Below are 13769 nucleotides of genomic sequence, written 5' to 3'. Positions count from 1 at the left end.
TTGGAGTGTTATGCCTCCTTCATTGGATAATTTCAGGGGGATTAGTGAACATTGGTTTCCTGCAGGCGGAAAGTGTGAAAGACAAGTTCATCCCGACCCTTAATGTGCAATGTCACGTTGATTTAGGATGCTCTACAAATGATGAAAAATGATGAGATGTTGGAGCACCCCTGGTGGGATTCTCATGTAGTTTTTTTTTGAGTCATTTGTTAGACCTTAAGGGGCGTAGCATAAATTAAACATAGTTTTTGAGCTTCATACTGCTTCGTGACTCTTTGTATTTTGATGACATCTCATTTATATCTGAATGTACAATCCATCCATTCATACGTGAACCTTTTATGATTTAAGGGCTCTTATGTGTGGACTGGACTCTGGAAACGGTGATGTTCTTTAATGAGAAATGCACCTGCCTTAAAAGCTCTGGTCGCATCGTGAGATCGACCATAAAGCGAACACCTCTGTCACACATATCATCAGATTTAGTGGAAGCACTGGTCCCTGTGTATTCTTTCATCACATTGTCCATAAAAGAGAACCTTTTCTTTGCTTACTAGCCTGGTTAAATTAGGTTTTCAGAGCTCAATCCCACTTTTGACATCTTAACAGGAGCTATGTCTTTTTTTAAGGAATCACCCACCAAAAACAATCAATACAAAAGCGGCGCCTATTTTCTCACCTTTCTCATATCTCTATGGACAATCCATCATCATAGAGTCCACTTAACCTTCCTGCTGTATTTGAGAGCTGAGATATGACGCCATGAGCTGTGAGCTTTAGGCCCGGTAGGAAATTTTGTTATACTAGAGAAACAATTAGATTCCTGTGCACACAAATATTTGTTCACAAGTAAACAAAGGTGCCGTTCAGCATTCCTCTAAATCCTTTAAAAGAATCATCTGCATCGATTCCTTTGTGTTTGGTGTAGATTTTATAAGAGATGGAAACAAGGGATCATTTAGTGTGTTTTACATGTAAAGGAGTGGTTTAACATGTTGCTGCGTCCTTGCCAGAGCAAGATGAGAAGACCAATACCACGTTCATGTTGTTGTATGGTAAATATGAAGCAAAGTTTGGAAACAAACAACTCGTCTGGCTGAAGCCGTTGAGTCTGGCTGATTTTGTCTGGCACAGACTCTTTGAAACGCCAGCCAGGCAGATATTGTTTCTCCTTCATTTTCCTTCTGAATCCTCACATTTGTCAAACAGCAGTTATGCTGTGATCACTAACGCAGTGTCTGAACAGGCTGGACAGTGAAAGCAGCACCTTTGTTGTGCAGGTTTTGAAGATACTTACAGCATAAAACACCGCAATAATCCAGTATTTATAATAATGGATTGCATTTATATAGCACTTTTCTAGGCACCCAAAGCGCTTTACAATTCCGCTACTCGTTCACTCTCACATTCACACACTGGTGCAGGCAAACCACAGTTGTAGCCACAGCTGCCCTGGGACAGAATGACAGAAGCCATATCGCACCATCGGCCCCTCTGGCCAACACCAGTAGGCGGTAGGGTAAAGTGTCTTGCCCAAGGACACAACGACCAAGACAGAGAGAGCTGGGGATCAAACCGGTAACCTTCTGGTTTCAGATGAGCTTCTCAACCACCTGAACCACGGTCACCCCAGTATCACCAGAGAAAATAAGTAGATGGATCTATACTTTTTCAATTCTATGTTGTATTGTGTGAACAGTTAGCAGCACAAGGAGAGGTAGCAAATCATTTGCAGTAGTCTGACTGCAAACAGTGGTCAGTGAGTAGGCAAATATTGAAAGGCACTTGGCTTTGCCAATTGGCTGCTCTCTGTCTTTCATTATATTTCATCAGGGTTAACACCTGGCAGGAATTTCTTTTTGTAATTACTGTAACAAGTTGCTGTCAACTTGATTAATATCATCTCATGTCTTTTGTATGCTCCGCTCCGTGTGTGTGAGGATGCAAATACTAGCACACTTTTATATAAGAGCAAAGCGCAGTGAAGACCCTGCAGGGCAGCAATTAGGTTAACATTACAGGGAAATCTTTTACAACCTGATACAAATACCACAATTGGCACAAATGCTCTTTTTTGAGTACCCTTTTAAAAAATCTCAATTAAAAATTCAAGATCGTAGCAATTTCCAGGGCAGCCTTCAACTCTGGTAAGAAAATATAATTTTTTCAATATTTTTTCAATATAATATTCAATATAATATAATATTCAAGTAGACTTGACTTCAAGTCTACTTGTTTTGAATTATGTAGGCTCAAAGAGAGGTCACCTTTTGAAGCCTAAAGCTGTGTCCAAATTCAAAGGCTGCATCCTTCGGAGGCCCGTTTGTAGGCCGATTACGTCACAGCGACGCAACGAAGGCTGTCCAAATTCGAAGAATCCTCCAAACGCGGCTGACAAATGCTTCCTCCTTTACCCCAGATTTAAAGGATGGGTCGGGTGTATCCTTCGTGGCCCACCATATCCCAGAATTCATAGCGCGGCCCAGCCAATTCCAGTTTCTAACAATGGCGGCAGCTACTTAGTTTTAATATTACTCTTATTAATCTTTCTGGGTCACAAAATAAACTTAACATATTTTCAGGCGAGAATGTAGCTGTGTAAACTTCAAATATCTGCTCGGGTTTATCAAGATATCACATATTTGCAAAAGTGCTCCAACGTTTTCGGAGCTGTCTGTTACCCAACAGCTCGATAGCTAGCCAGGGTTCAAGGCTCACAAGAGCCGGTGAGATCACATCATTTTCAAAACTCCCGCGGTCTTTCGCTACTCAGGTTAAACATGATATATAAGTCACTTAGATAACTTAAAAATGTTATTGTTTGGTTTTTCCAGTGTGTTATTTGTTTGTAAGAAAAAATTGGTTTGGCTGAGATTACAGCTGAATAAACGTCAAACAGAAAACTGATTAAACAGAAGTTGGGGGTGGTAGAGAATTTACGCCAATGTCCTGTTATATTTTAGATAGCAAGGAGCAAACGACTGAGTTTATTAAAGTCCACCAAGACAGCTGGTGACACAAACCTGAAGGCTAGACCCCCCAATTTCACAGCCTCGCACTTCCAGCCTCAGTTCAGGGTTGTAGTAGTAGTAAGTCAATTATTCTTGTCCAAATCTCACCCATGGCTACAAGAAGCTGGCTATTCAAGATGGCTCAACATGTAGAGGTTTTTGTCCATGCATTTGTGTCCTCACGTATTGATTATTGTAATGCTCTTCTTTCTGGGCTACCAAAGAAAAGTTTTAGAGGTCTACAGATGGTGCAAAATGCAGCTGCTCGCATTTTAACAAGAACTGGGAAATTTGAGCACATTAGCCCTGTACTGAACTCTCTTCATTGGCTACCTTGTCAGGTTCGAGCAGATTTTAAGGTCCTGCTGCTCACCTACAAGGCTTTAAACGGACTGGCACCTTCATACCTCTCCGACCTTTTACATCTTTACGTTCCATCCCGTGCTCTCCGATCTCAGGACTCTGGCCTTCTAAAGGTTCCTAGAGCCAGAAAAAAGACAATTGGAGAGCTTTTTCTTTTCGTGCGCCCTTTCTGTGGAACAACCTCCCTCAAGATGTTAGGCAGGCATGCTCTGTGGAGGTTTTTAAAACTAAGCTGAAAACACATTTGTTCACCTTATCTTACAAGTCTTAATTCTATGGCTTTTAGTTTTAAAATTTTTACTGTTTTTAACTTGTATTGTGTCTTTTACCTGTATTGCTATGTATCGCTTTTATTATTTTTTTTAATCTTTTTAGTTTCAAATAGTTGTACAGCACTTTGTTTGAAAGCGCTTTATAAATAAAGTTATTATTATTATTATGTAAAGTAGGTAATTTACCTTTTTGAAGGTCAGTGGCCTAAAATAGTAGTTACCTGAACTGGAATTGATGAAAACACAATTTAAAAATTTCAATTTCTATCTACTTTGTACCAAATTAACAACTCCAGGTGGACAACATACTGAATTTGGGGGAAAGAATAGCGGAGTTGCACGAATACATTATTTATTGATGATTGATGATTTCAAGTTAAGCATGCTGCTGCTTTCATTCAATGTCATCACAGTAAGTGGGAGTTCAGCTTGTGAATTTAACAATGGGAAAGAATGAGCCAATATCCACAGATCAGGTTACATAAAACCTGTAAAATGTTTTGATTTGATTGTGCTTATGTGGAGGAAATAAACTGTTTTAATCAATCCAGCTGTCTAAACAAGCCATGTATCTTTTTTGTAAGCTGCACGAACATGGATGACTGAAAAATCAATCTCCAGTGTGTCTCTGCCTTAAGAGAGCTAACTGTTGATGCTCACACCAGCTGCAGTTGATTTGCTCTCACAGCCTCTAGTTTGTAAAGGCTCTGGTCATGACCACTTAATCAATGTGATAAAGGTCCAATGGATTTTTCCAGTTAATGTAATCCCACAACGAAGTTTAAAAACCAATGAACCAGGTTTTCCACAGAGGCGTGCCGCTTCCTGTCAGGGAGGTTAGCGTCTAATTTGGGCAGGTAAGCAGGTCATACTGGAGTAGCTGGTGTAGCTGGATCAAAAGTGCAAAAAGTCTAAGACTAAACTTGTGAAGAATGCAAAATGCATATCATGCGTTTCTAATTTATACATAAGCTCATGTAGAAATTGAGAAACACCTCTTACATACTGATGTAACCCCAGCTGCAGCTTTTCATTTAATGTGCAGACATTAGAATCATATCAGTATCATCTAAACCTCAGCAAGAAAGCAAATAAGCATATTTTTCTAAATGAGGAACATTTTAAATGAACATCCTTGAACAATAAATCCTAATCTACCTCAATATTATCCTAATCCAATATTATACCTTATTCTTAACATAAATCACTCTTCCACTATTATTAAAAATGTTCTGGTGGTGAATGTTCTGTGGCCTTTTTAAAGTTTAACTAGCTGACCTTTAACTGCATTGTCCCCTTCAGGCAGGGAGTTATATTTTAATCATCAGGCAGTGCTGCTTAAATGTAGCATCATCCCTAAATGTCTGATCAAAGTTTGGAAGCTTGATGTTAAGAATAAGCCACATCTGCCAGTCCAATTATCCACCTGTCCGTCCATCTCTCCAATTTAGGGTGAGAGGTGAAGTACACCCTCAAAAGCTTGCTACTTTATTGCAGATAAATAAACTCTTCCTCGTATGCTGTAGTTTTCCCTTGACTTTCAAAATTCAATTCAATTTAGTTTTATTTATACAGTGCCAAATCACAACATCAGTCGCCTCAAGACAACAATCATATGACCCCCTATGAGCAAGCAATATGGCAACAGTGGGAAGGAAAAACTCCCTTTTAACAGGAAGAAACCTTCAGCAGAACCGGGCTCAGGGAGGGGAGGCCATCTCCTGCCATTGGTTGGGGTGAGAGAAAGAAGACAGGATAAAAGACAAATGACTTGTCAAAGTATGGGTTCTACAAGATCTTGCAATGCAACTTGTGGTATCAGGAACAAAGATGCTATCAGTAGATCCTACATGAAAGACTGTGATCTGCAAAAAATATGGCATTTGGGAAATTATCTTCCACATGAATGCAACGATTCCCAGCAGACACTCCCAGAGTGTCACACTGCCTCTGCTGATGTGCCCTCTGACCATAGGTGCTTTCTCTAGTGGACAGGGATCAGCATGGGAACTTTCAATCAGCCTGTGGCATTGGAAGCCCATACAAAGCAGGTTGTGATAGACTGTATGTTGTAACATCTTTCAATCATTGGCAGAATTAGAATTTTCAGAAATTTGTGCCACAGCAGCGGTTTTGTGGTGGACCAGTGGTGGACTGGACCAGCCTTTTAGCTCGCTGGTCCTTTATTAGTACCTAATTTTCTTATAAGGGGAGGGGAGGAGATAGCTCAGTAGGTAGGATTAATAAAGTATAGAAAAAAATTATATTTCACATGTGTTGGCAGTTGAATAGGTGAACAAAACTGGCAGGAGGCAGGAAAAAGATAAATTCATGAAAAAAGAAATAACAAAATACAGAGAACAGGGGAAAACTTGTACTAGTGCTAAGCACTAAAGCACTAAGATTTTCTGACAATAGGAAATAGTGGATGAACTGGGGTGATAGATGACTGGACTGGATGAAGGTGTGCCAAAAAACTGAGTAAAAGAAAGATGTGAAACTGACAGAAGGATAAAGAGACCAAGAAACACAAAAAACAAGAAATCTAAGAAATAATTTCACTTGCTAAAGTAAAATGGTAAATGGTCTGTATTTGTATAGCGCTGTTAAAAGGGACAACTGAAGCTGCGTTAATTTAAAGAAGGCAGTTGAAACAGCCTGATCACTTAGATCATTATGCAAACCCATTTCTCTTTCTTCCACCTTTAATAACTGACTGGTCACTTTCTACATAATATATATATATATATATATATATATATATATATATATATATATATATATATATATATATATATATATATATATATATATATATATATATATATATCACAACCTGTGACAGGTGCTATTGTTACAAGATTGTTAATATTATTCACTTTACCTCTCAGTGGTTTTTAAATGGTGGTGCTTTTCATATACCTTATATTTGAAATGTTTTTTGTTGAACCATTCTCAGGCTATTCTCGTAGTCTCCTTTAAATACAAGACCACAGAGCAATCAAGCATCCTTTTTCTTGAAAAAACAAAAAGAAAAGACCAATGTCATTTGAGGATTAACACAGGACAGTCTGTAGACACTTGCCCCACTTGTGTCCCATCCATGCTGGATCATTTTACTGAGTACTAAGACTGTGCCTCTGAAACTTCCTGAAAGTACAATAAACCCCTTCAGGAGCGCTGGAAAAATGATTAAGACTGACTGGGCTGTGGCGTAGTGCAAGGGAGCAGCAGGTTGGGGAAAAGGTGTCATATTTAGTCACATCTTGTCAAATGGGTGGAAGGAGGGAATTCACAATGATGCCCTGAAATAGCCAACATGCAAATGTATTAAACATAGAAGCAGCTCATAAAATGTTGGGGCAGTTGATTTGCGGATGTCCCCAGACACTGGAAGCATGTTTTTAAAACCACTTCAAGTACTAAATAAAAGGAGACATTTTATATAATACGCTATAAAACATGCACTCCAGTTTTTCTAATACATAAAAGCAAAAATAAAAACATGAAGACTAGACGCTATCAGCTGTGTCACATTACCAGGCTCTTTTCATACAATGCACATGTTTAATGCACCATGTCAGTGAGACATGATATTAGAAAATCAATTCCACCTCAGCTTCTGCAGATAAAAAGTTTTAATATTGCTTCTTCGAGCACAGCTCAGACCTACAGGTTAAACATTATCCAAGACCTGCCTGTCGGGCCTGTCACCAGTGTGTGAATGGGTGGATGACATATTTATCCATATGGGTTAGTAAATTGATTTTATTGGGCCCAGCATGTGTTTGTGAAAATACTCATAAATGTTCAACGTGCACAAAAGACAAGGAAGCGAATCAGCTAAAACACTGTTGAGAGGATTAAACTTCTACACTTTACCAAGTAAAAGAAAGTCTTTTGCTCCAGTTATACATAATTTTGAGCATCCCTGGCAGACAGTGAAAAATGTGAGGATAAAAGTATGCAAATAGACTAATCTGCACATCTGAGTGTAATATTTCATGGTGAGAACAGTGTTAACCATTAGCTAACATCTTCCTTTTGCTGCTGGGGACTTTGCTAAATCTTACACCTGTGGAACTGTTTCCACGAACTGAAAGCACACAGTAATACAAATGCACTGACTGTCAGCTGTCACGCTTTAAGTATTTGGAAGAGCAAGGCTTGTGTTGCAGCGCCAATGTCCTCCTTCATTTTTATTATGAAACAGCAGCCACTACAAATACTCTTTGTCTTTAAATGTAGATCTTTGGATATATTTGCCATGGGAATTTTCTTATTTTAGTCCGAGGTCCTCCTTCATGAAGCTCTCAACTAATCTCAGCAGCAACAAGGTTTCTGCTGGGAAACCTAATTCCCCATCTACATAAATACAAACATGAACATTACATTTTTACATTGTCATTAAATCTACAGTACCAACAACAACAACAACAAAATAGCAGATACTATAAGCAACTAAAGATGGGATGCTACAGGGAGCTATAAAAACAAGGGCTGGCGTTAGTGCATTAGCAGAGCTAAAGTCATTAGTGTCAGCTCTAATATACATGTTGTACATCTGGGTGAATATTAATGACTGAGTCGGCTGATAGCCACACAGCTGTGAATAAGTGTGAAGCATAAAATGATGCCAATCACATTGTGAAAGCATGAGCTAGCTAACTGTGGCAAATTGTATCATATTCCAACTGCAGTAAATAAGTGATAACAACGGCAAGCTCGCTTTTTCTTAGGCTGAGTGAGATTTTTACACGCAGAGATATGCAGCTTTGCTTTCGCAGCTTGAAATGTGATATCTTTGATAGTGGCAACCTCTACGTATGGGGGTACACAGTCACAAGGAAAGCGCTGAAACAAACACTAGTGGTATTTGCCGTTAAAGTAAAAGAAAAGGTTTTAAAAGGTGCGACTTTTACTTTGAAGACAAACTTGGATACACAGTTTCAATACTGCGAATAGTTTTTGTCTTCCATGCAAATGTCAGGAAACTGTGGCAATCGGGTATTAATTGAAGGGGTTTCTGTGTAGCATGATATACCTGATTGCCACCAATTTTACCTACTGATTGCAAGTGGCCAGTTCCGCCAAGTGTTCAGGAAACACGCAATTTTCCCTTGCGACCAGTGTTTGCTAGGGGATCACTGGCCAGTCTCTAAGACTGCATGACTGGGGCTTTAGTAATTTCTGACAGCTTAGCACAAAAACTGAAAAGACTTGATCATTAGAAAAGGTAAGAAACTCGCCTTCCAGCGCAGCATGTCTAATACTTAATAATTTGTAATGTCTTTACAAGAGCAAGATGTAAAGGAACAAATTCAATTAAGATGAAGCCCAACTGTGCTGAAGGCTGTTTCATATTATTAGTGAGCACATCCTGTGTGTGTTCAAGTCAGCTGTTTGATGTGCGTTATAAGATTTAGAGTACATAATATTTGCTTGTAAGTAAGCTTATGGTTAATTTCATTAGAGAAATTACACATTTGTAAAACATAAGAAAAATAATACCAGGAAAGAGTAACAGCATATGGCTTTAGTCTGATCTTTAACCTGCACAGTCAACAGCATGCAGTCAGCAAATTAGTACGTTTAACCACTGTGACCCTTTGTAATAAACTTTGGCTTCAGAATGACTAACATTAGTATGCCAGTGACCCTTTTAACCACCTAGGTCTACGTATTAATTTGGCAGTACATGTCTGCGTCATTGTATAAGGGCACTCAAGGATTGGGATGCATGCTGAGGCAGTGTATGAGCTAATTAAATCAAAAGACTATTGTTAAGAAGAACATGCGCGGGCCAGGCACCACTTCACAAATGAAAGTGATTGCAGTTGTTAATTGTAAAACAATTTTTTTAGTCCTGTGCTCATGGAAAATGTAACTGCTGCCACATTATTTTCATTTTATTTATTTATTTATGAATCAGTAAACCTTTTTTTCTCTTCTGCATAGGTGAAATTCGGAGAACCGGCGGATCAAGACTCTCAGGAGCTCTTTGGCTTGCTTTGTCAGTTTGTGCATGACTTCAAAAGGGCACATGCTGAAGCTGTATGACTTACAGAGTTATTGCACAGAGTACTTACATTAGTGAGGGCAGAGACTGCAGTGTTGCTTACTAAATGAAGCTGATCCATCTTTGTTGTGACAATTATAGAAGTTTGAGGTACAGAACTATATGACACAGTGTAACTTAATTCGTTTTTTCAAACTGATGGTTTGATTTAGTTTTGGTTTTAAAAATATATATATTTCCTGAGTTGTACAGATATTTTATTAGATAATGGACAATACATTCATTGTAGCAAATCCTATCCCTGGACAGCCTGACAGACTGACTATGTCACGGAAATCAATTTTGTGAATACAAACTGATTTATGTCACATCGTATCGTATCGTAGATTGGTTTGATTTGTGTTTACTGACATTTATTTTGAGACAAATCAGTAATGAAGGATGTAAAAGCCCTTGGTTGGAGCCAGATGCTGAAGTGTGCTGTGAAAACTCACAGCTCTTTGCTGGCAGAAGCACAAACCCCCACCCCCTAAAAACAACTCATCAGAGGCCAGCGGAGGTGGGCATTCTTTGGGTGTGTGATTATTTTGAACATTCGGTTGTTCTTTGGTCGGGGACATTGCCTGTTCTGGTTCTCTGTTAGAAACTCCAAGGCTGGCTGTGATTCACATCTGCTATGTGAAAAAAAACCCCTAAAAACATGATCAGCAACATACATTTAGCTTTCAAACAGAAGAAAGGTCTTCTTATTGCCAGTTGGAACTGATTGATGTGCCTTTGTGTGTTTGACATTTTAATCAGTTAACAGAAAAAAAACACTGTTTATACCCATAACTGTGAACGGTGGTGGCATAATGAAGAAGACCCCTCGCTGAGATGGAAAAGTTGCATATTTTTCCGTTCTAAAAAGGAGAAACCAATTATTTTAATTAAAACGGCATCTGTAGAAACGGGTGATTCATTAGCAGGAAACATACAAAACGGCTTTATAAAATATTTATTTCATGCAGCTTTTTTTTCATACAGAATTGTAACTGGCTTTTGTGTTTTTGTGCTCTTCACATCATGCTCTTGTATTGCATTTGAAATCGAAAAGTGATAAATCTCATAACATTTAGCATATAGAAAAAAATCAATACTAAAAGTTATTTCAGATTATGTGGCCTTCTATTTTGTTGCTCTGAATTAGTTTTAGTTCTAAAAACTAAACGATAAATATAATAACTATATTTTTTTTCTACCCTTATTATAACCTTGTGTTTCTGCAGCTTTCAGACATTTAACCTGAATTTGGGTTCTGGGAATTGAAAGGCTGTACAAAAAAAAATCCTAACTGCAATGTAAATGATTGGACATTTTTTCCCAACTATTACTCCCTTCAGCCGTGTGACATCTAAGATACAGTAATGTGCAAAACTCTTGAGCCACCTGTTTTCTTCATATTTTGCTTCCAAGGAAACAGATTTTCTTGGATCTTTTTAAAAGTGGCCTTGAGCAATAGCTCTCCAGGCTTTCTGAAGTTCTTTCAAAGCTTTTCTTTGGACAGTGCCTGCTTTTTCCCTCAGTTTGGTTCATTCCTTGTATCTGACACTTTTCAGAGGAATCCTTTTTTGTTTGTTTGTTAAGCCACTTAACACCGATCTACGAATCATTCAAGCATAAAAAAGACACCCAAGTCAAAGGATGAATGAGTGTTATGTCTACAAAATAAACAACTTAGCAAAGAACTCATTTAACACACTATTTCTTCCCATTTCTTTGGTTGAATTATATTTCATGTGGTATACCTCGTGTGTTTAAAGAAATGAAGGAATCTGGACAAAAGTAGTAGTAGTAGTCAGACCTAAAATAACTGTCTATGGAAAATAATGTTTTTAAGAAACATGAAAAATCTGACAATCCATCTACTGTCTACTCAGAATGTGTCCTCCATGTTTATTGGTGCTGTAACTCATAGAGAAATAATTAACATTGTGAAGACATTTAAAAATAAAAAGTCCACTGACTGTTTTGGTATTGACATGATATTAGTTAAAAGTATTATAGAATATATAGTGCAACCTTTCGCATACATTTGTAATCTGTCCTTTCAAACTGGTGTATTTCCCTCACAAATGAAAATAGCAAAAGTTATTCCAATCCATAAAAACGGAGAGAGAAGTCAGTTTACCAATTATAGGCCAATATCACTGCTCCCAGTTCTCAAAAATTTTAGAAAAGTTATTTGTTAATAGACTTGATAAATATATTGAGAAGCATAATCTCCTAAGTGATAACCAATATGGCTTTAGAGTGAAAAGGTCCACTTCGATGGCAGTGATGGAACTTGTAGAAGGGATATCTAATGCTATAGATAATAAGGAATATACTGTTGGTGTTTTTATAGACTTAAAAAAGGCGTTTGATACGATTGATCATTCTATATTAATGAATAAACTAGAGAGATATGGCATAAGAGGGTTAGCATACAAGTGGATGAAAAGTTACCTGGATGACAGATATCAATATGTCGAATTCAATAATGTAAAATCTAAGCAGTTGAAGGTAACTTGTGGTGTTCCTCAGGGCTCTGTGCTGGGCCCTAAATTATTTATATTATACATAAATGACATATGTAGCATTTCTAAACTGTTAAAATGTGTATTGTTTGCTGATGATACTACTCTGTATTGCTCAGGTAAAAACCTAGAACAGCTTCTGACTACAGCGGAAAAGGAGTTAAATATATTAAAAAACTGGTTTGATGTAAATAAGTTATCATTAAATATAAAGAAAACAAAATTGATTATTTTTGGCACTAGACAAATGAAAAATGTATCTAAAATCAGGGTTAATGGAATTGAAATTGAAAGAGTGTACGAAAATAAATTTCTTGGAGTGATAATTGATGATAAGCTGAGTTGGAAGTCTCATATAAACCATGTGAAAACAAAAATGTCAAAAACCATTGCTATTCTCTATAAAACAAAGCATGTCCTGAACAAAAAATCATTATACACACTCTATTGTACTCTGTTGCTTCCATATATGACTTACTGTCTGGAGATATGGGGTAATGCATATAAAACGAACACTCTTCCTATTTTCAAGTTGCAAAAAAGAGCTATAAGAATTATAAACCAATCAAACTATATAGAACCAACTAACATTTTGTTTATTAATCTGAATACCCTGAAATTTTATGATTTAGTTGAATATAAAATGGCACAGATAATGTATAAAGCACAAAATAACTTGCTTTGCCCCAGTACTCAGAAGCTGTTCAAAGTCAGAGAGAGTCAATATGACTTAAGGGGAACAGATTTCTTTAAAAAAAACAAGATAAGGACAAATATAAAGCAGAGATGTGTTTCTGTTAGAGGAGTTAACCTGTGGAATAGTTATGACAGTGATTTAAAAAGGTGTAGTTCATTTTCCTTGTTTAAAAATATGTTTAAAAATAGAGTATTAGAAAAATATATATATCAAGAATGAAAAGAGCAAAAAAAAACAAAACAAAAAACAAAAAAACCTCTTGATTCTTTTGCTTTGATGTAGTTACTTACTAAGGTGGAAAGTTTTTTGTTTTTTTGTTTTTTTCTTGTTTGTTTGTTTGTTTGTTTTGTTTTTGCTTTGTTTTATTATTTGCTTCGAGCCCTGTGTACAGGAGCTGCATGCTAAAAGATCTTTTGTTAAAAGGGTTGGCGTAATAAGCAAATGCTTCAGCCAATACCTTTTGATTAGCCTTGTCTCATGCTTTCTTGCTTTGTGGTAGATCTTTGTTCTGTCTTCACTGAGATATTTGAATGCTAATCAATAAAACATATCACACTAATGAAGCCTCATCGGAAACTGTGTCAGTGGAAGGGTGGCTTTCAATAAGCTATTTTTAAAGAAGGGAAACAGGGAGAAAAGGCTGAGGGAAGTGTCACAATAGCTTAATTTTTCAGCATAACAATGATCTTAAACGTCTGTTAAGGTTCTCAGTCATCCAGATTTAAGTGTCCCCCCCACAGGGCAGTGATTGGGTAGAGGATCATTAGGGGGTCCATTGTCCATTGGGGAGAAGCTCCCACAGGGCTTAAATCTGGGACTCTCCACCATTTGACCCTTGAACTGAAGAAG

At 37.5% G+C, this 13769-nt stretch overlaps 1 protein-coding gene across 1 annotated transcript in view; it reads left to right on the top strand.

Moving 5' to 3' along the window:
* Window positions 1-13380, top strand: part of LOC146494253 (uncharacterized) — a 53734-nt gene extending 40354 nt beyond the window's left edge. The window contains exon 17 of the mRNA XM_085145104.1: window positions 9605-13380. Coding sequence (XP_085001230.1) covers window positions 9605-9706 — 102 coding nt within the window. The 3' untranslated portion in view covers window positions 9707-13380. The remainder of the gene's footprint in view (window positions 1-9604) is intronic.
* Window positions 13381-13769: the final 389 nt, after the last annotated feature.

This window comes from Neolamprologus multifasciatus, chromosome 20 (assembly GCF_963576455.1).
Source record: "Neolamprologus multifasciatus chromosome 20, fNeoMul1.2, whole genome shotgun sequence".
In the NCBI taxonomy this organism is placed as follows: domain Eukaryota; kingdom Metazoa; phylum Chordata; class Actinopteri; order Cichliformes; family Cichlidae; genus Neolamprologus; species Neolamprologus multifasciatus.
The sequence above is the reverse complement of the archived record's forward strand: the minus strand, read 5'-3'. Positions and strand labels throughout refer to the sequence as shown.